General features: G+C 41.8%; 1 protein-coding gene across 5 annotated transcripts in view; it reads left to right on the top strand.

Moving 5' to 3' along the window:
* The window catches only part of ARHGEF9 (Cdc42 guanine nucleotide exchange factor 9), a 190286-nt gene that overhangs the window by 17575 nt on the left and 150658 nt on the right, over positions 1-22053 (top strand). The window contains exon 1 of one of the 5 annotated variants that reach the window (XM_047848225.1): positions 9545-9763. The exons of 3 other annotated variants lie outside the window; for them this stretch is intronic. Coding sequence is in view for 1 of the 2 variants with exons in the window: in XM_047848228.1 (XP_047704184.1) it covers positions 10561-10563 (3 nt within the window). In the remaining variant the exon portion in view is untranslated. Of the gene's footprint in view, positions 1-9544; positions 9764-10438; positions 10564-22053 lie in introns of those variants that run through there. One more of the 5 variants, XM_047848228.1, reaches the window with a different exon arrangement.

Genomic DNA, 22053 nt, shown 5'->3' with positions numbered 1-22053 from the left:
ATTTAAGAGACTTGTTTGAAGTCACACAGCTAACAAGAAGCAGAGGTTGGACTTACTTCTGAAAGTTTTAACTTCTTATCCACTGCTTTTTTTTCACTTTGCCATGAACTTCTCAAGGCATGGTGAGGGCACAGCAGCACACATGAACATCAGACATTTAAGGTGAATGTGAGCTCACAGGAATCTCTTCCTAAGAACTAGTGTTCAGAATAAGGCAGATGATATTCCTACTCCCCATTGTTACTTTCACCTGGGAATGTGTTCTGAGGGATGTTGGACAAACTGATGAGCAACCAGCCTGGGGAGGATTGCAAACCATGCCACATGGAAGAGCTTAAAGAAGTGGTCATATTTATCTTGGAGAATGAGTGCTGTGTGTGTGTGTGTGTGTGTGTGTGTGCGCGCGCGCGCACGCACGCTTATGTATACAGAGAGAAATGTGGTTGTCCAGGAAGGATCAGAGTTTGAACCGTACATGTGTGCTGTGTATACAGAGAGAGGGGGTTGTTCAGGAAGAATAAGAGTTTGAACACTTTAAGAGGACTATTGTTTAGGACTTAGCTTTTTTTGTATGGCCCAGGAGATAGTGTTCTAACAAATGGAACCACAGAATAATGAATTTCAGCTTAAAATGAAAAATGACTATGAATGCTTCAGAGTGAGTTTCCTGTTACTGAAAATATTCAAACTGCTGCTGGACAAAACTCATCAGAAATAGTGGGCTTTGGAAATATATCTTTATTTAAATCATGTTACTGCTACATCCTACCTGTATGGCTATGGGCAAATGATGTAAACATTCTGAACCTTACTCTTTAAAATAGTGATAACAATTCTTTCTTTTCAGGCTTCTTTGGAGGATTAAATAGAATGGTATGTTGAAAAGCCTAGCACCATGCATGCCCAAAGTAGGTGTTTCCTCTTCTTCCTCTTCCATTCCCTTTACCTCATCACATATACTGTAGAAAGTATTACTATATAGGGAGGTTGGGAGGAAGTGAACTTGTATTCCCATTTTAAGTATAAAATTTTATGATTCATTCTATAATCACCAACAACTGTATTCATTATCTGATTATTCTTAGGACACTTTACTGTATGACATGGAAATTATGTGTCATTGTGACTATGTCTCCCACTAGACTGTAAGCTTCCTGAGAGCCTCTCTGTACCCCCATCATTGTCAGAATAAGTCCTTACTGGGGCACCTGGCTGGCTGTTAGTAGAACATACAACTCTTGATCCCAGGGTTGTGAGTTTGAGGCCAGCATTGGTGATAGTGTTTACTTAATAAAAAATTAATAAAAATTAAAAAAAATAAGTGCTTATTGAATTTAATTTTGGAGATGCAGTGATCTCTGTGCTGAATAATTGAACTAGCCAGGAGTCTCTGTCTTCAGGGAGCTGATTCTCTTAAATGAGTCTGACATGCACAAATTTACAAGAACATCTATTCATATCAGTAGCCAAGACAATAAACATATAGGATTCAATATCTTCAGACTGCCTGTGGCAAGCATTGGGGATTATTAGGTGGCTGGGGTGGGGGCAGAATGGCAATAAATGAGTAGCAGTGGGTGTCAGAATAAAATGTGGAACTTTCCTTGGTTGTACTTCCTGGAAGAAGTGTAACTTTGGGAGTTGTTTGAACCATAAGAGGCAAAAGACAACTAGGCATTGGCTTTTCCCTAAGAGAAAGCAAAGATTTAAGATTTAAATATCTTGCCTGGGAGGTAGGCCACTAGAACTCAGTTCAGAACATTGAAACATTTTATTCCTGTGACCCAAGAGACATCTTGTCAGATGCTGTTGGGAGATGGGACATGTGTTACTTAGTAGCACTTATATAGCACAGTGTGTAAGAGGATAGGCTCTAGAGTCAAATCTGGGCTCCACTACTGACTAGCCATGTGACTTTGGGAAAGTTATTTAACCACCATGCCTCAGTTCCATCATGTGTAAAATAAGGACAGTAATAGTATTTACCTCATCAGGTGGTTGTGAGGAATAAGAGATAATATATGTAAAGAGCTTAGAACCTTGCCTGGTGCTGAGTTAGCACTTTATAAGTGTTTATTATTATCTAATGAGTGGTCTTCAGTTCCTAAGAGATATACTGGATGCTTATAGTAATTTTAGTGTGAGCTTGGGAGTGTTTATATTCCAGGATTTGCAGAATTTTTTTTAAGTAGGCATCACACCCAATGTAGGGCTTGGACTCATGACCCTGAGATCAAGGGTCATATGCTCTACTGACTAAGCCAGCCAGGTGCCCCCCTGGAGCATTTATATTCCAAACCATCTCATGGAGTGGTTAGCTCCTCAGCACTGGCTGTGGTAGAAGTGGTGATAACATCTGGCTCAAAGAGATGGAAGAACTTTCTATCAACTGAGATTGTTCCAGAGATGATTGGGTTGTCTTAGGAGAGAAGAACCTCTCCATTGTTGTGGGTGTTAGAGTTGAGACTGGATAACTATTTGGTAGGAATATTGCAGAAGGGAATGAAGGATGGAAGAGGGGTTTTGCTATACCAAAAATTCTCTGATTTCTTGATATTTGTCATCAGAAAGGTTGGCTATGGAGTGAGAGTACTACTACTTGAAATATGGGGGGACTCGATTATTTTTTGAAATTGTGAGCAGAGTCAGGCAATCACTTCACTCAGAACACTAACTGCCATGGATGGAGCTGGGATCAAATGTCATACTCCAGAGTCTGAAATCTCTCAAAAGTACGTTTGGGACTCAAGAGACAAGGGTTTTGGTTTCTGCCTTGCCAGCAATTAGCTATATAATCCTGGCCATGTTGCTTCCATTCTCTGAGCCTCAGTTTCCTAACCTAGGACATAAGTGTTTAGACTAGATTTTCTCTGAGGTATTATGAAGTATTGCCTTCTGTGGTTGGAAGATATGATTCTATGAGTGGAAAGAAGTGGATGAAGAAAATATTCATACATTCAGCAAATGTTTAATAAGCACTTTCTAAGTGTTAGGCACGGTGCTGGGCATGGGAGAGAAAGCAGTGAACAAGACAGGCATGGTCTCTGCCCTCTTAGTTCCACAATCCAGTGCAGGATACAAACAAGAAAAAAAATACAATACAGTTTAATAAGTATTCCACGAGGGGCAAACACGGGGCCTTATAGGAGAAGAATATGATCCAGAATAATTTTGAGGGAGAACATAAGAGAAAGCCTTCTGGAGGAGGTGGCATGTGAACTGAATTTTGAGGTGGGAGCTGGGGAAGGGTAGCAACATTTGCATAGTTCTTGAGGCAAGAGAACCTGATGATTATGAGAACTATAGTAGATTCTGTTCAGCTGGAGAATGGAGAATGAGAGGGCATTGGTGAAAGTTGAGGTTAGAAAGACCAAAGGACACCAGACTGGCAAGGAACTGTATGGCATGCTACAGAATTTAACTTAAAGGCAGTACGGAGTTATGGAAAGCCTTTAAGCAGAGAAGTTACATGAGTCAGGGTTCAGCTGCAGAAATTAAATCACTCTAGCTATTCTCAGTAGAAAGAGCCCTAATACAGAAAATGATGTGCTTCCAAAATTGGTGGAAAGGCTGGAGGGGTGACCTTTAGGCTGGGCTTCCAGGAATAACTCTCAGAATACAAGGGGAGCTATTTTCTGTGCTACAAGCAGGAAGGTGAGGCATCAGGGGCTTTGGAAACACTCCACCTTATCCGAAGTCTAAGAATCAAGAATCTGCCATTGCCTTAACTATTGACTAGAGTATCATTATGCTTTCCAGATCCTCAGTGGCAAAAAAAAAAAAAAAAAATCAAGTGCTCTGGCTCCCTAAATATACAAAGCTAGTAACCAAACACTGGGGTCTATGGAAAAGTAACATGGCTGCAGAAAACCCTAAAATCTCCATCACTGTGCTTGCCAATAGAAGCAGCAGAAATATGGCTTCTGCGTCATTACCTCCTTCCAAATATTGTGCATGTGCATATGATTACCAGAAATAAATCACATCCAGAACACTGGATGAAAAGGAGCCTGAGAAATGACAAGCTATGGTAGGTTTTTGGTTTTGAGCTTTTCAGCAATATAGGAAGGCAGGCTAGAAAGAGGATGACATGGATCCTGAGCACCCAATCTATAGTATCCACCATCGGATTGATAAGAGCTGTTCTGCTTTTGAGAGAGATAATTTGGACAGGAGAGTAGAGGCTGAATTGGGAAGAGAGCAGCACAAGAGACCAAGTAATGGATAGTAATAGAATCAGAGATGGTGAGGCACTGATTAAAGGTACTAGCAGCAGGGAAACAGAGGAAGGACACAAGAGATGTTAAAGAGGGAAAGACTCACCAGGACTTGGAAGACTGGTTGGTTGGCTGGAAGCAAGATGAGTGAGAGGCAAGACTTATGTATATCTCACAGGTTTTGGGCAAGGAGGAATTCTTACAAGACAGGGAACTCAGGGGAAGGAGGAGGCTGGCAGGGATGGGGGAAGATGGTTTCAATTTTAGATTTATTAAGTTTGACATTCTTGTGAGATATTTGAGAGGAGATATCCAAAAGGCAGTTGGAAATTCATCTCTGGAATTCAAGAGAACTACCTGGGAGTCATCAGCAGAGAGTTGTAAGCTCCAGGCCAGCAACGGTTTTGTTCCCCCTAGTGTCTAGTAACTTTGTTTAAAAGAGGTGCATCAGTGTGTAATGTCGGTGGTAGTTCAAGCTTTGGGAGATGGGTCCACCATTCAGTGCAAGTGTGGAATGAGAAGAAAAGTGGAATGAGATTAGAAAACCCTGAGAAATCATGGCCTTAATCAACGAATGAAGAACCCAGGCATGAAGTAAAGACTGTATAACCAGACAGATCATGTGGATAGTGTCCCCAAAGCAAAGGTTGCATTTCAGGAAGGAGGAAGGCATCAATGAAATCAAGAGGGGGAGAAGCCAGGGGAAATAAAAATGGAAAATTGGCCATGCCATTTAGTAACAGGTTGGTCATTTGTTTACATTCACAAGAAATTCTAGTTTCCTATGAAATGATTGGAGTGAAAGCCAGGCTACAGTGGATTGAAGGGTAGTAGAAAATGAAGTGGAGGTAGAATATGATTGCACTTTCAAAGTCAAGGAGAACAAGAAAAAATAGGTCTTGGCAAGGATGTGGAGAAAGAGGAACCCTCTTGCACTGTTGGTAGGAATGCAAACTGGTGCAGCCAATATGGAAAACAGTATTGAGATTCCTCAAAAAGGTAAAAATAGAACTACCTTGTGATCCAGCACTGCATCACTAGGTATGTAACCAAAGAATACAAAAATACTACTTCAAAGGGATACATGGACCCCAATGTTTATAGCAGCATTATCTATAATAGTGAAATTATGGAAACAGTCCAAGTGTCCATCAACTGATGAGTGGATAAAGAAGAGGTGGTACACACACACACACACACACACACACACACACACACACACACTGGAATATTACCCAGCCATAAAAAAGAAGGAAATATTGCCATTTGCAATGACAGGGGTGGAGTTAGAGAGTATAATGCTAAGCAAAATAAGTCAGAGAAAGACAAATATTGTATGATTTCACTCATATGTGAAATTTAATGAAACAACTGAGCAAAGGGGAACAAAAAGAGAGGCAAACCAAGAAACAGACTCTTAACTATAGAGAATAAATTGATGGTCACCAGAAGGGAGGTGAGGGGGGACGGGTTAAATTGGTTATGGGGATTAAGGAGTGCATTTGTTGTGATGAGCACCAGGTGTTGTATAGAAGTGTTGAATCTCTATACTATACACCTGAAACTAATATTACATTGTATGTTAACTAACTAGAATTCAAATAAAAACTTAAAAAAAAAGCAAGGAGAAAGATTCTGGTTGCTTACATTATGGTACTGTTCTGATCACTAGTATCTGTCTCAACATAATATAGCAGAGTGGCTAATAGTTTAAAAACTATTTTGGCATTACCTCCTACAAGAAATAAATTTTACATCACAATCTAGCACATTTATATTTATATATAAGTGAAACAAAAGCTTCATTAAACCATAATTATATGAACATTTCATATAAGTGGAATCATACAAAAGCCTTTTGTTTCTGGCATTTTCACTTATCATAATATTTTCGAAGTTCATTTATGTTGTTACAGTAATAGTATTCCATCCCTTTTTATGGCTGAATAATATTCCATCGTATGGCTATACCACTTTTGTTTATCCATTCACCTTAACAGACATTTATTTGAGTTTTTTCCATCTTTTGGCTATTGTGAATAATGTAATTATGAACATTCATGTACCAGATTTTGTGTGGACATTTTTTTCATTTCTTTTAGATATATACATAGAAGTGGAATTACTTGGTCAAATGGTAACCCTATGTTTAACTTTTTGAGGACTGACCAGTCTGTTTTCCAAAGTGGCTTCATCATTTTAAATTTTCACCAGCAGTGTTATAAAGGTTCTGATTTCTCCATATCTTCCTGAATTATGTTATTATGTAGCTTTTTTATTGTAGCCATTCTAGTGGATGTAAAGTGGTATCTTTCTACAAATAATGCTGTAGTAAATATCCTGCATTTGCACTTCCTGCATTTGACTTGAATTCTCCTGGTAGCTAATATGTTGAGCATCTTTCCATGTGCTTATTGACTATTTCTTTGGGAAAATGTTATTCAGAACCTTGGCTAGTTTTTTTTTAAGTTGGTTATTCTTTTTACCATTGACTTGTAAGATCTCTTTATATATTCTAGGTAAAAGTCTCTTATCAGATATATAATTTCCAAATATTTTCTTCCATTCTGTGGGTTGTCTTTTCATACTCTTGATAGTATCCTTTGAAGCACAAAAGTTTTTAATGTTGATGAAGTCTAATGTATCTATTGTGTTGTTGCTTGTGTTTTTCATGTCATATCTAAGAAAACATTGCCAAATTCAAGGTCACAAAGATTACTCCTATTGCCTCCATTTTGTTAAACTTTGCCACATTATCATTATCACATCTAAGTAACTAATAGTGATTCCTAATATCATCAAGTATCCAGTCTGTTCAAATTTCCAATTGTGTCATAAATGTCACAAATATGTGTGTATGAACATAAATCAGAACACACGTTTCACTTGAGTCATACTTTTTTCTTCCTATTTATTTGCTAAAATTTCAGGTTGTTGGTCCTATATTTTTTTTAATGTGTACCTCCACATTATAGTTTAATATGTTTTTTCTGTCTTCTGTGTGTTCTATAAATTGGTAATTGGATCTAGAAGCGTGATCTGATTCACAGTTTTGTGTTGTTTGTTTAGGCATGAATCATTCATAGGTGATATTATAAGCCAAAACCTTTGAAGTGGGGACTTCTTTTTATTTGATCTTGCAGGCTAAGGGCCATTTTGTTTATAGCCGGCATTCATTCAGAATTTCCAGTCATCTAGTTAAGATAGGTGGTTGTTCTAGCCTCAACAATTTATAAAGAATAGATAGCAATACTCATTCCTCTTAGAGTCTATAGTATTCTAGGAGTTCCAGAATTTAATTTCTATTCCTGTTTAATCTAGTTCCTGCCCCCTCCACCAATATCTATCTATTCACTTTTATAGTTTTTGAATGAAAGAGGAAGAAGGGCCTTCAGAGATCTGTATAAAGGAGTCCTGGGTTCTTGAGGGCCCAGGAGCCTGCTGAAATTGCATGTATTTTTCTGAGGTGAGGGTCCAGAGGTGTCACTAAACTTTCTGATAGGTCTAAGTCCTCATGTGACAGAAGTGAGATGGAGGCCAAGATAGGGGAAAGAAGTGGCCCAAAAGTCATAAAGCAAGGCTGAATTTGGGCTGGGAGTAAATCTGAAACCTTTCTGTCTCTATCGAGTGCTTTTCCCCTAGCTCCAGATATAGGGTCAGGAACACAGAGCAGGAGCACAGTGATTACAAGTACATTTCAAATTTTGTAGAAGCTTTTCCACTGCAAAGTTGGCTTCCCTTCACAGTACTTAGCTGCAAACAGTCATAGTCTAAAGAAACCATAAACAGGAAAGGAAATTGACCTGTAAATGGAGGGATGGCAGTGTGTATTTGTAGTGTGTCCTTGTGGTTCTATCCACAGCACTGATTTTTTTAATGTGCACAGCTAATTAAGAGTTGTCTACAGGAGCGCCTGGGTGGCTCAGCCTGTTGAGCGTCCGACTTCGGCTCAGGTCTGTTAGTTCGAGGCCTCTGTCGGGCTCTGTGCTGACAGCTCGGAGCTTGGAGCCTGCTTCGGATTCTGTGTCTCCCTCTCTCTCTGCCCCTAACCCACTCGCATTCTGTCTCTGTCTCTCTCAAAAATAAATAAACATTAAAAAAAAAAAAAAAAAACGAGTTGTCTATAAATACTTAAACAGTGGCCAAAGACACCTTTGCTTTCTTCTTGGCCCAGAATCCAAACAACGTGACTGCCAAGGCATGCCTCCTCCCCACCTATGCTTTTTTTTTTCATTTCTTTTTCTTCTTCAACCTTTCCTCCCTTTCCATCACCTTTCTTTCTTCATCTTATCCTCTATATTTTCTCCCTCCTCTTTCCTTCTCTTTTCCCCCTGCTTCCCATAATCCTCCCCTTATTCCTCTTTCCCTTTCTCCCTTCCATGCCCTCTCCCTTCCTCCCACTTTCGTGTGCTCCCTCCATTCCTCCTCCCTACATACCCCTCAACGCACCCCCAACAAGCTCCCCACCCCCACACCAGAACCCGCGGCCTTTGGCTCTAGCTAGTCCGGGGGCTTGGGCCTGCCGATTGGCTACCGCCGCTAGCACGCCAGCTTAAGTCCCGCCCAACCCAGCGAGTAAACGCGAGGCTGTAGCACCTGCTATTGGCCCGCGGGACTGTCAGCAGCACGGGTCGTGCCTCACGCAGGCGCCCACAGTAGCTAGATGAATAAAAAGGCCGCCTACGGCCTGGGGGGGGTGGGGAGAGGAGAGGGAGAGAACCAGCAAGGCAGGTTTTAAATGAGAGGCTGGCAACCGGGAACCCCGCGGAGAGAGCGAGCAACCTGGCTAGAAAAGCGAGCAAGCTAGGAAAGCGAGCGTTACAGAGGGAGTAGGGGGAGACTGAGACTGACTTATAGCCGAGCAGGTGGAGACGCACGCCCGAACAGACCGGTCAGGCGCCTGAGAACCTCACACTGGTTCCTCCCGCATTTCCCTTTGAAAGCCAGGATTTTGCCTCTTCCTTGGCGCCTGAGAGAGAATGCTGGACTCTGCCGACTTCAGCGTGAGCTAAGATTTCTCAGCTAGGGAGGAAAGATCAGCCCAATCCTGAGAAGGGGGAAAGCCATCTCCCCTGTCCCCATCCCCCCCCACCCCATACCAAACTCGGGCGCCAGACCCAGCCCATCCCCAACCATCCGACTTCCTCCTCTCCTTTTTAGCATGGTGGCTGTATGGACAGTCTGACAGAACAGAGACTGACATCTCCCAATCTGCCGGCCCCCCACTTGGAACACTACAGTGTTCTGCATTGCACCATGACCCTGGATGTGCAAACTGTAGTTGTTTTTGCCGTGATTGTAGTCCTCCTGCTTGTCAATGTCATACTCATGTTTTTCCTGGGAACGCGCTGAATGGAGTCCAGCCTCCTGAGCTGTGGCGAACTCTCGCTTTGATTTCATCCCGAGAACCACCGAGAAAAAAAAAGAGAGAGAGAGAGACAGAGACAGAGACAGACAGTGACAGGGAAAGGAAGGGAGAGAAAGAGCAAGCTTTCTTACTCAGGGGGGAAAACGTTTTGAGCTTCAACATGGCCTCGCTGTGATATGTATGACGTTGGTATATTATCTCTCCCTAAATCTTTTGTCATGTCTTGTCTTTTAAATATGCCTGTGAATGTAGTTGCTTATTGCTTGAGTAAAATTGTTGATAAAGAAATGCATTCTATTTGAGTGTGCATGTATGTGTGCATTCTCCATCTATGTGACGTTCACGGAGCAAGATCTGCGTCCTTAAACAGTGGCTTTGCTGTTTGTGGTGTCTTGTCAACTCATTTTCTTGAAAACTACCTTTAAATTCCATCAGGGAATTTTAGTCAAAAATTTTCTCCTGCCATCAGGAGTGAATTTGGGTTTGTTTGTGGAGAAAGGGGGGTGTGGGAAGAGCGTGATGGATTTTTGACATCTTAAGGAAAGACAGCCCTGTGCTGGATGTTTAGAGGGAAAAAAAATCGATACAAGGAATGAATTTAAGGAAAATGATTCTTTAGTTTCTAATGAGAAGTGAGAATTTGAGAAGTGATGCGGTGGGGTGCAGTGAGCTGGCAGTTGGTGACTGTGTCATTTGACTCTCAATTTGCTGTTCAGGGATCACAGTTTACAGTCTGGAAAGAAGCCACCTTTAAAGCATTTATTAAAACATTTAATGTCAATTTCTTTGGAATCATGGACTGAGACATAAGAGCCTTCTCTGATCTTTATGAATTGGCAAGAGAAGACCTTGATAAGAGCTGTTTAGCTTCCTTTTCCCAGAGAAGATTGTACCATTGGATTTGAGTTTGTGGATTTTTTTCTGCGTGTCCTCTGAAAAACAACAAAAGCCAGCTCTTTACCCACCCTGGGAATAATGGTATTTGTATATGCCTCTTTTGGATATTCTCATTTACATGATGTTCTTGAACTACATTTTAAATAGAACTTGCTAGTGCTAATGAGAAAGTGATGGTTTTTGTTTGCTTCCTTGTTCTTTAAGATCAGAGGTCTCTAATGGAAAGATTTCCATAACAAAATGAAAGTATGTATCATGCTAAATTGAGAGTTTTGAGCACCCTCCCCCTCCAAAAAAGTCTGGATGGAATGGGATGAGAGCTGGGGAAGGCATGAACTACAAGTAACATTCAATTTTGACATATATTTGCATTTCTGTCAGATGGTGGTGGTTGTAGTTGTTATTGCTATTGTTATTATTTTATATTTCTCTTTCCACTAAGAACACCTTTGGAAAATCCAGGAAAAAATTGTCTGTGATGCCAATGTGCATATTTATTTTCTCTCCACTTCCACCCACTGATTGGCAGGTAGTCCTCATTCTGTGCTTACCTGACTTGAAATAGTGCCATTTCTGGCCCATGTAGCAATGAATCAGGGCACATACAGTATACATGCATGTTCCCCCTGAACCCATGTGGGCGACTGACTACTCCTGTGTGATGTACGGAACTGCTGCCATTGTGCTGTCAGGTTCCATATCCTGTTGTTCAATATTTTTGGAAATGACTATGAAGGGAAAGGGGCTGTGAAGGGGGCTCTTGAAATTGCCCTGACCTCAGAACCCAGAAAGTGTTATTTAATGTCATCCGAAGAGGTTTTGAGCCTCAGGGTGTGCTCTTGGCTTGATTTGGGTAAAAGGGTTTTTTGTTTGTTTTTGTTTTTGTTTGTTTTTAATTCTGTTGGTACCATAGTATAAGCATGATCTGGGAAGTTTGGTGGTATTAATTCTTATTATTTACTTTTCGGTCCCTTTTTTTTGGGGGGGGGTCTGGATTGACCTGAACTTGTTTCTTTGCAAAGAGAATCTTGTGAGCGTCACCTCCCCCCCCTCCCCCGCCACCACCACACACACATCCTTAGTTCTAGTGGTATTATCTAAAGTAAGCTTATATTTTGGCTGGACACTTTGTTTTGAAACACATTGGACAGGAAAATCTCCAGGCTGGGCAGCTACAGACTTGAGTTCTGTCTGTTGAGCAGTTATTTGACCTTGGGAATTTTTTTTTCCTTCTCAATGTGTTTGGGGTTCCCTGTAACATTGGCTTTTGGGGATGGTTGGATTAGGTAACCTCCAAGTTATTGCGTTTTGTGATTTTGGGTGCCCATATGCACTTGAAATCAGAGGACGATCAACTGGAAAGACAAGTGAAAAGAAAAATGAAATGTTAAGCAATGGGTGATGGGGTGGAGGGAGGAAATACCTTATTGCTGGTATCTGGTGAAACTTAAGTTTTACCTAAGAGATTTTTTACCTAGCTGTGTGGGAAGAAAACTGGATTACAGCAATGGAATGCTTTTTGCTTCCTCCCCCCCACCGTCTCTTTAAGGTGAGACGAGTTCTGTAAGTCTAGTCTTTGAGCCAGGTTTGTGACAAAATAGTGTTATGAAATGCCACAACTTTCACCTCTGAGTGCCTGACAGACCCTTGGCAGAGAACCTTTGGGAATGTATGTGTGTAGGGTGTGTGACAGTATGTTTATGGTGTGTATGCACACCATTCTGTGTGTGTGTGTGTGTGTGTGTGTGTGTGTGTGTGTAGGGGAGAGGATGTACACTCCTCAATGTTGCTGGGGGTTGGTTGTTCTAGGAATGAGGAAAAACAGCAGGGCATGCATTGAGTGTTCCACAGTTCTGAATGGGCTCCTTGTGCTAGGGCCTGTAAAGATTTGACTGGTGCCAGACTGGATGGGTATTTCCCCTACCACTCCTCCTGCTACTTCACAACCCCTCAGGCTAAAGGGGTATTTCCATCAGTAATTTAGTTGACAAAATGGGTAAGCATTTTTCAAATTAACTTATCTCTAGGCAAGTAAGGGGATGTTGCTAGCCAGATGGCAGGCCACCCAAGAGCAGCTAAAAGGGAGTTTGGGAAGTAGAGAACCAAAGTTGGCAGTGTGGCTTTTTACTTGTGTGAATCCTAAAGGTTTGGCATTTCTCCTTCAGACTTGTGAGGATATGCAAAAAGAGAAGAGTGGGAGAATATGAAAAATGCAGCCCAGAAGAGCGGAACCCTCTGCATTTTTACTTTTTTTCCCTCCCTCTTCTGTCTCTTCATCTTCTCCCTTCTCCATTTACTCTCCCCTCTGATATAGCCTCATCTACTCTGCCCCCATTCCTACTGTGGAAGGGGAGATGGAAGAGAAGAGGGCTTTTCCTCTCTGATATATCCCATCTTTTCCCAACTAAGTTTCTAGTTCCCTTTCTTCCTCTCTGACTGCATTGGGTAGAGGATAGGATTTTGCTCTTAGGATGCACAAAATTCTAGCTCAGAAATTTTCCCCTCCAGCTCTCCACCAGGGGATTCTGGAACAGCCCTTTACCAGTATCCTAGCAACCTCCTGCATTACTCAGTTCCTGCTGAGCTCCAGAGCCCACCCTTTAAAGGTCCAGGCACAAAGGCCTCTAGAAAATGGGAGCTGGAGCCCAGCAAGACTTAGAGAGATGCTTTTGGGGAAATGGACAAAAAAAGAACAAGATCCCCATTGCCTGCAAATGCCTAGAAAACATGTCCACAGAAGGCATACAGAGCCTAGCCGACTTTTAGCCATGGGGACTGTTTATTGGAAAGCTCCTGGGTTCAAATTCCTTTCTCCTTTCTTCCAAATGCCTTCTTAAGATTAACTGAGTCATTTCACAGCCCAGCTTTCAGTGCAAGGAAGTCTGTAGGCCCTGAAAAATATTTTTTTCCACTCTGACTTTTGGCTGATTCAGGGAGGAGGTGGAGGGATAGTGTGGTAGGAACAAACTGAGCAGTGCCTTTCCCCCATTGAGACAGCCCCTGCCAGAACCTGTAGCATCTATTTGTGTAGTATGCCCCAATTTTGTCTGTGGCTTAGGAAAATGCCCAACCTGGCTCTAATGTGGAGTTTGGGGAGTTTTGTTTCTAGGTTGTTGGTCTCTGAATAGTTTCTAAATGGAAGGCTGGGCAAATAGGAAGACCATTTTGATTGTGGGGCTGGTGAACAGGTCTTGGGCCTTGGCTGATTTTCTCATTCACTTGTGTGGTGATTAAGTGTTTAGGGAGCTGAGAGATTCCAGTGAACCTGTGAGTGAGGTACTCTTCTGCCCTGTGGTGAGGCCCAGATTGAGAGCACTTGGCTCTGACTAGAGGGCACAATCTCACAGTTGCAATGATGGTGCTAAAGCATGTCCTTCCAGCTTTGTCTGTTATCTTGGCCTCTGCTCCCTTTGGCCTATGCAGTGTTTTTTTCTGGATGAACACATGATTGGGACTTGAACCTATTCTTCCAAAATAACCACCTTCTCAGAAGATCTCACACAAAGCATCTGGATCCAGCCGCACATTAGCTTTGCCTCAAGAAGTGGGATAGAGGTGGGGAATCTTATATTCTCTAGCTCTTATTTGTAACTGCAACTTCTTCTAAGTCCAACTGAGGCTCTGATTTTCTAAGAATCCTTGATCAAAGCTTAGCTCTTCTGATATCTGCCTAGAGTGTCTCCTGTCGTTAGGTGGGTCTAATTCTCAAGAGTATTTAGTTAACTGTGCTTTGCCCTGGCACCAAAGCACAAAGTAGAAAAACTATTAAGGGGTAAAGGCCTAGAAGATAGAGAAGACTTGGGATACAGTCCAGTAATGACAGTTACTAGTGACCCTTGTCAGTTCATGGGCCTATGGAGTTTACAAAGTAATTTTACATATTTTCTAATTTTGTGCATCACATCAGCGTTATGAAGTGGGTAGAGATGATTGTTTTTCCCTGTGTTACAGATGAGGTAAGTAAAGGTCAGAGACATTGGTGAGATGGATGTGGGTCTGCTTTTCAAATGGAGAGTGGGGAGAGTTGGAGTTGATCATTTCCAGCTAGTGTGAAGCTGAATGAAGTCAGGCAAAGAGGGAGGTGGGTGAGTCATTCCTGAAGTCATACTAGCTTCCTCAAGTTTTCTGGCTTACATTTTTAGTACTTTTTCATACCTTTAATTTTTACAGCAATTTTGCACAGAATTCCTTATTAAGTAAAATACTGACTTTTTATCTTGAATATACACCAAAGGGTTTCCTTTAGTCTTGTGAAAACTTAATATTTGGGATCTTTAAGGAGAAAGGCAGTGTGAATTGGTGAAGACTAAAATACAAAATGTTTTTAAGGAACTGCCGTTTTCATACAATTGTCCTTCCTTTCGAAGTACTCTTATTTTTCTATATTTCTTTTAAACTGTGCTGCTCAGAACTGATTATGCTAGTCCAGATGCCACTTGATGAGGATGAAGTACAAAGGGACTTTGATCTATCTGTGAAATATCTAATAATGTAGCATTCTACTGGTTCTCAACCCTCCCTGAACATTCAGATCAGTTGGGGAGTTCCTAAATATCCATGCCAGGTCCCCACTCTGAGAGATTCTAATTTAATTGGATAGGTCCTTGACAGTTTTTTTCCCTCTAAATTTCAAATTTAAGGCTCCCTAAGGTAATTCAAATGTGTAGCCAGCGTTAGGAACCATTGTACTACCTTTTGGGATTGTAAGCTCAAATGCTTTGCTGTCTAGTCCAGTCTCCTACTCTGTTGTGAAATTGGTTCTTTGAGGCTTTTTTGAACCAAATTCATTAAATTTTATTTTGTTTGGTTAGTCCATTCTAGCTTTTTATGGGCTTAAAAAATTTTTCTTTATACTGTGCAACAAATTAGCAGTCTCTTCTAACATTGCATCAGTTAAACTTTATTTCCCTTGGTTGGTCTATTCTTGCTTTTGGGGAGGGGTTTAAATTTTTTTTCTTTATGTCATGAAATAGATTAACAGTTTATTTTATCATTGCGTCATTTGGAAATTGAATAAGTATTACCCAAATTGTTGATTCAAAGAAATGTTCAATATGATGGGGGTAATCTCACCAGAGCCCCTTCTTGGAATTACAGCCCATTAACTTTTGTATATATCTGGTCAACCAGTGCAGAATCCATTGGGCTCTACCCTCATTTATCTTACCAACATGTTAATGAGGATAACGTGTCATGATAGATTTGTATGCTTTGTAGACATCAAGATGTATTCTAGGTTTCTATCAATCATCTACCAAGCCAATGACCTCATCAGAGAAAGGAGTATGAGTCACTTGGCATCTTAATCCTGGTAAATCCTATTGCAGGCTCCAGAATTCCCTATTTTCTTTCAGTACCCATAAACTATATATTTCTTAACTAGGTCCAGGATTTGCTGAGGGCCAGTGCCACAACTGTAGATTTTGTGTACCATCACTTTTCTTTTCCCCTTGTTGGAAAAACAGGGCATCATAGATGTAGCTTTAAAACAATATATTTGGTTTTGAGAAAGTTTGGGAACATCTTTGTGCATGTTTGCCTTGGTTGGCTGAATTGTTTTATTAACCAGTGGTTCTCAGCCCTAGACACACATTGGAATCACCTTGAAAGTTAACAAGACTAACAACAATTCCCAGAATCTCTGGAGATCTGGTGGCCATGGCATCAATATTTTTTTAAAAGCTCCTTGAGGTAACAGTAATGTTCAGCCAGGGATGAGAATGACTGCTATGTTAAAAGGAAATGTCAGCTCAGCCTGAATCTAGCTTATTGCACACATGAATAGGCAGGCTTCACAGATGGTGAGATTTTATTCTAGGATTGTGGGGGCCTTGATGAATTTGAGGGGCTTGTGCCCACTCTAAAAAGGACTTAACCCTAGAGAGTGAGTAGTCTGGGGACCTATTTGGATTTAAAATTATCAGCTGTGAGATGGTTTGAACCCTTCAGGAAAAAAGAGTCCTTGTGCATTTGCTGTAATAGTAGGGAAGATTCTGTTCCTTTGCTGTGTGACCTCGGGTAAATTACTTCTCCCCTCTGAAATTTGGATTCCTCATCTGCAAGATAGGATAGGAGGATTAGATAGCTTGAAAGATTTCTTCTGTCTAATGATGTGTGCTTACTTTGTGATTAATAAAAATGATCAAAATGATTAAGGATATTATTATTCAAAACCATCAGGTAATCCAAAAGATCCCTTTTAGCAGATTTGGAATACATAGGGTGATTTGGGGTGGGGGTAATAGATCTGCTTTCCTAATTATATTTGGCTTAGGTTTCTTCTAAAAGCTTGTATTCATTGAGCACACAGTGGCTGCCAGCAGGGAAGAGAGCCCAACAGTGAACTGAGTGGCAGAAAGATTCCAGTTTGAGATTTAGCAGTCTTTAAAAAGACATGTTGCATGGATAATTGAGAATTGCCTCTTATAGATAAAATATCAGCCTCGTAGGTCTGTCTGGGAAAGGAGGAAAGGTCGTGGCTACTTTGACAGCCCAGAGCCCCTTCCTGTGGTATTTTAAGTAGCCATTTATTTAGTTAATACTACTACTGTTAATAAGAATTTTGAAAAAGTTCTCTAGTTATTTCATTGGCTCCTTTTATTTTTTTAATATGAAATTTATTGTCAGATTGGTTTCCATACAACACCCAGTGCTCATCCCAACAGGTGCCTTCCTCAATGCCCATCACCCACTTTACCCTCCCTCTCACCCCCCATCAACCCTCAGTTTATTCTCAGTTTTTTTTTTTTTTTTTTTTTTAAATTTTTTTTTTTTTTCAATGTTTATCCATTTTTGGGACAGAGAGAGACACAGCATGAACGGGCAAGGGGCAGAGAGAGAGGGAGACACAGAATCGGAAACAGGCTCCAGGCTCTGAGCCATCAGCCCAGAGCCCGACGCGGGGCTCGAACTCACGGACCGCGAGATCGTGACCTGGCTGAAGTCGGACGCTTAACCGACTGCGCCACCCAGGCGCCCCTATTCTCAGTTTTTAAGAGCCTCTTATGGTTTGGCTCCCTCCTTCTCTAACTTTTTTTTCCCTTCCCCTCCCCCATGGTTTTCTGTTAAGTTTCTCAGGATCCACATAAGAGTGAAAACATATGGTATCTGTCTTTCTCTGTATGACTTATTTCACTTAGCATAACACTCTTCAGTTCCATCCATGTTGATATAAAAGGCCATATTTCATTCTTTCTCATTGTCATTGGCTCCTTTTAAAACCTGGAAGTAGTTGAGGAAACTGAGGCATAGAGAGATTAAGTGACTCACTCAAGGACACACAGTTCAGGAAGTGGTAGTTCCTGACCTAGAAACCAGGCCTCTTGACGCTATATCCTGTAGTTCTTCCAGTGTGCGCTGCATGGTGGGCTCTGTGGTCAGAATGTGGTCATGACTCAGAACTGAAGGGGTTCCACTACATAGAGCAAAACTCATGAGGAAACTTAGAAGAAAGGGGTGAAGGGGCAACCTGGAGGAAAAGGAAACATTAAGGGTGTGTTTGAGGTCAGTTCTTTCTTGCCCTTATCATTCTTCTGTGCTAGTTTCCCTTGGCAAGAATTGGCCATTTGGTCTTTGAGCATCAAAGTCAAGAGTTGGTAGCAGAGAAGAAGGAAAGTTGTGCATGCATAGCAGAGACACTATATGGAAGGCATACCTTCAGTAGGAAATAAAAACACTGTAAATTGTCTTGGGACCCCTGGAAGCAAGCCATGGCTCTGTTCCTACCTTGCTGCCACTTTCCCACCAGGGGATAAAGGCCATTCCCCACTAGGTCTCAGTTCCCATGTCATTAAAATGAAGAGTGAATTCAATAGAAGAACCATATTTTCAAATGAAATCTGAGCCAGAAGCTTCTATATAGAACAGGAAAAAGCAGAACTAGTTTGGTTGAAATGGGCCTAGGACAGAGGTGGAAAACAGAGTCTAGAATCTTGCCAGAGTAGACCTTACTTATTAGGGGAATTGGGATTAGGACAGTGGGAATGGCTCTGCCCAGCTCAGACAGACTGCTTAGAAGATAGGACAAACTTAGGTAGGGGAGGTAATTCTTTCACTTAAGTGGGCAGGATTCACAGAGAATCACAAAGGGACAGAGATAAGAATACCTTGGAGATCTATAGCATGAATTCCTATTTTACAAGTGAGAAAACTAAGGCACTTAAGGGAAAAGGGACTTGTCCAAGGTTTCAATGATGGGCCTGGGATCCTGAGTCCTCAAATCAGGACTTTATGTTCCGTAACCTGCTACCTCTGCTATAGGGTGCTGGCTCAGTGCTCCTTTGGCTAGATCAGAGACCTGAATGCACTCTCAAGTTTGGCTGGAGAAAGCAAGTTGATAGAGAAACTGGGAGAGCAGTAGTATTATGTAACCTCCTGGAGGGGAGCAGGCCTGTCAGTAGTCCTTGGGGTGCCAGGCAGTGAGGTGAGGGACAGGGAATCATAGAATCTCCTGCAATGCAGACTACATTAGTTCTCCTGAGGGAGGGAGCCCTGGATGCAGCTCTGTGCTGTGCAAACATCCACCCTCAGGGTCCAGAAGAGGCCAGCACTGCATACCCATAACCGGCTCTGGGAATGGTTCTGGAAGCTCTGAACTCTCTGCCTGCCTGCCTTCATTAGAGAAGGAGGAGCCATGCACCTCCATGCCCAGCTGGCTGCAGGAAGAATGTGCTAAGTGCCCACCCCCACCCCCTCAGAATGTGGTGCCTAAAGACAGCAGCTACTTTTAGCTGTACCTCCCACAGCTTCTCCTCTGCCCACTCTCTTCCTTCCTCCTCCCTCTGTGAACCCTGCTGGTTGGCAGGAGGTCTGGGCAGTAGTGGCTGCTTTGACATTGGGAAAGAGGCAGGCAGTGGGGAGCCAGGTGACCCTAGGAGAGGCTGTGGTAGACCTAGTATAGTGGGCGGGGGGCTCAGAACAAAGGCAAAACTATGAGACTGTTTTGTGGTTAGGGCCCAAAGGGAGTGGAGGGATTTATTAATTTCCCTTAGACCTTGCAACCAGATGAACTGCTTGTCTTAAGAATCAAGGTTGAACTGCACAGGAGGACTCAGGAAGATTTATTGGACAAAATGCACATAGACACTTTCTGTACTTGGATTTAGAGAAAGGCAACTGGGACTAGTAATGCTTGCTTGATTCTTGATTGTCAAGAATCAACACTGTCTTACACTTTTCAGGGATTTTACAAATTATCTCTCTTGATATTTTCTGTAGTCCTGTGAAGTAGTAAGGACAGGAAATATCATTTTACAGATGAGAAAAATGAGACTCAAAGAGTCATTGTCATATAACATCTGATCTGGGCTCAAGCTCTGGAAGTTATAGTGCAATTTAAAGTCATTCCAGATAGCTGTATCTTCTAGAAAAGGGGTATTACAGCTATTCTGAATCTAATTCATTGTGGAAGCTGGAACACTAGGCTTAGAAGGCTTAGAAAGAGAAAGGACTCAGTCAAGGAAGCACAGTATGTTTGTAGTAGTACTGGAACTAGAACATTGCCTAGCAAGGATGTGAGTTCCTGGACCTGTGGCTTGCAAGCTGCTTTTGATTTTCACAGATGGTGAAGGAAACCTGTGTAGTGTGATGGGAAGCAAATGGTCACTGAACTAGTAATCTGTCATTTTTTAGTTCTATGACCTTGGGCAAGGTACTTAGCCTCTCTGAATTCATTTTCTTTTCTGTTAATTGGGGTGTAAATCCCTGAGAACTCTCTGAGGCAGAAATCTCAGTGCACCTGTTACAATGGAGGGACGTGACACTCAGTAGGCCCTTTGTAAAAGTTTTGTTAATGAAAGACATACACATGACTTAAGAGGGGCTGCAAATATGAACTCAGTCACTGGGTGACCTTGAACAAATACCATTGTCTTTGTGCCTTATTTCTTAGTCACAGAATGAAGGACTCTTTTACTTCTCTCCATTAAAAGTATAAAAGTTCTGTGACTTGGCCCATGTCTTGGGTCCTTGGTGGAAAGCTGGATTTTTTTTCTATAGGAGGCTTTCTTTTACTTACCCTCAGTTCCATCTCCCCCACCCAGCCACATACATATTGCTATGAATAGCAGACTAGCTTTCTCCCTGTCTCCTGCAAAGCTAAAAGAGGAGCTTGGCAGAAAGCCAGAATTAATTGTGTTTTTATTTAGTGCCTTCTCAAGTCCATCAAGCCAGAACCATCGAGGCACCTGGCAATTAAAAATCAATTCTTGGCCCCCAGGTCCTTGGCTAGGATTTGTGATGAGCATTACTGGGTTTTCATGATACAATTAAGAGTTGTGTTAGAAACTGCAGGCTCCTAACAAATGACCTACTTAGAACAAATCAACACTCTTCACCTTTGTATCATTTTGTTTGGAAAATTCTCATTGCTTGGAGGGCAGAGCTAGAAGATAAGGACTATTGTATAGTTTTCTATACACACATTGGCCACATTGGCCACATTGGCCTTTTCTCCACAACCCTATGAGGTGAGCAAGGCCAGGATTATTCCCCATTTTAGGGCTAAGAAAATTGACTCATAGAATTGCTCTGATTGACTCAGATCAGTGCTGCTTCTTAAAAGCAGTGGTGTGCAAGGAAGAGCTTAGAATGTAGAGTTAACTGTTATCAATTCACCAACCAACCAACCAAGTGGCCTTTGGCAATGATATTGTTCTAAAGATGCCTTCTGCACTTTGTTTCTATCTAGGTCTTGTTATAAAAGTTAGTCAATAGCAGATAAAACCAGGCAGATGCCACTAGATAATTCTGGCTAGGTTGGTATTGAACTACTGATTGACATTTCAGATACATCTATTTTGACCTATGGTATGTCCACTCATATATTATATCATCCAGGGATGCATGAAGGGTAGCCCTAGATTCTTTTGCCTTTCATGTTCAGTTTGGAGGTTTTCTTTTTGTGAGGTATATTTGGGATACACATGGGATACAAGTGTGGAGTACACTTTCACATTGACACACTTGGAACACACACATTCAGTTTATCATGAGGTACACTCACATTTGGACTTACTCTGTATGGGCAGGGTATACACACAAAGGCACATACGATGCATGCTTATGCAAATTTGTATGTGTGGACACACGTGCATGCATGTAAGGTATGACTGCACACCCAAATACACATAGGGCACACTGAAATGCATGTTCAGATATACTCCTACCCCCAGAAAATACACTCCTATCCCTAAAATACATACTTTTAAGAACTTGCCTGCATGAATCACCCTCCCGCGATGAGATACATTTTAACACACCTATGGGGCACACTCACATGCCCCATACACCCCTATGGGGCACACTCTGATCCAGAACACATGCTACCCTTAGAACCAACTAGTTGTCCCAGCTTTCCAAGTGGGCACATCCCAGTGCTGGCCCCACCTGGTGGGCCTTTATCAGTTTGCTCTGGCCCTCCCTTCCTTTATCCCTGAAATCAGACTTCAGAGGGCAGTGAGCTCAAGGATAAAATGGATACTCAAGATGGCATGTGTTATAGCAGTCTCTTCAATGCAAACAAAATTTGCAACTGAGCCCTCAGATGTTGTGTTAATAGGCAGATGGAGAAGA

Source organism: Prionailurus viverrinus, unplaced genomic scaffold, assembly GCF_022837055.1.
Source record: "Prionailurus viverrinus isolate Anna unplaced genomic scaffold, UM_Priviv_1.0 scaffold_57, whole genome shotgun sequence".
Lineage (NCBI taxonomy): Eukaryota > Metazoa > Chordata > Mammalia > Carnivora > Felidae > Prionailurus > Prionailurus viverrinus.
This window is presented reverse-complemented; position numbering and strand designations above follow the sequence as displayed.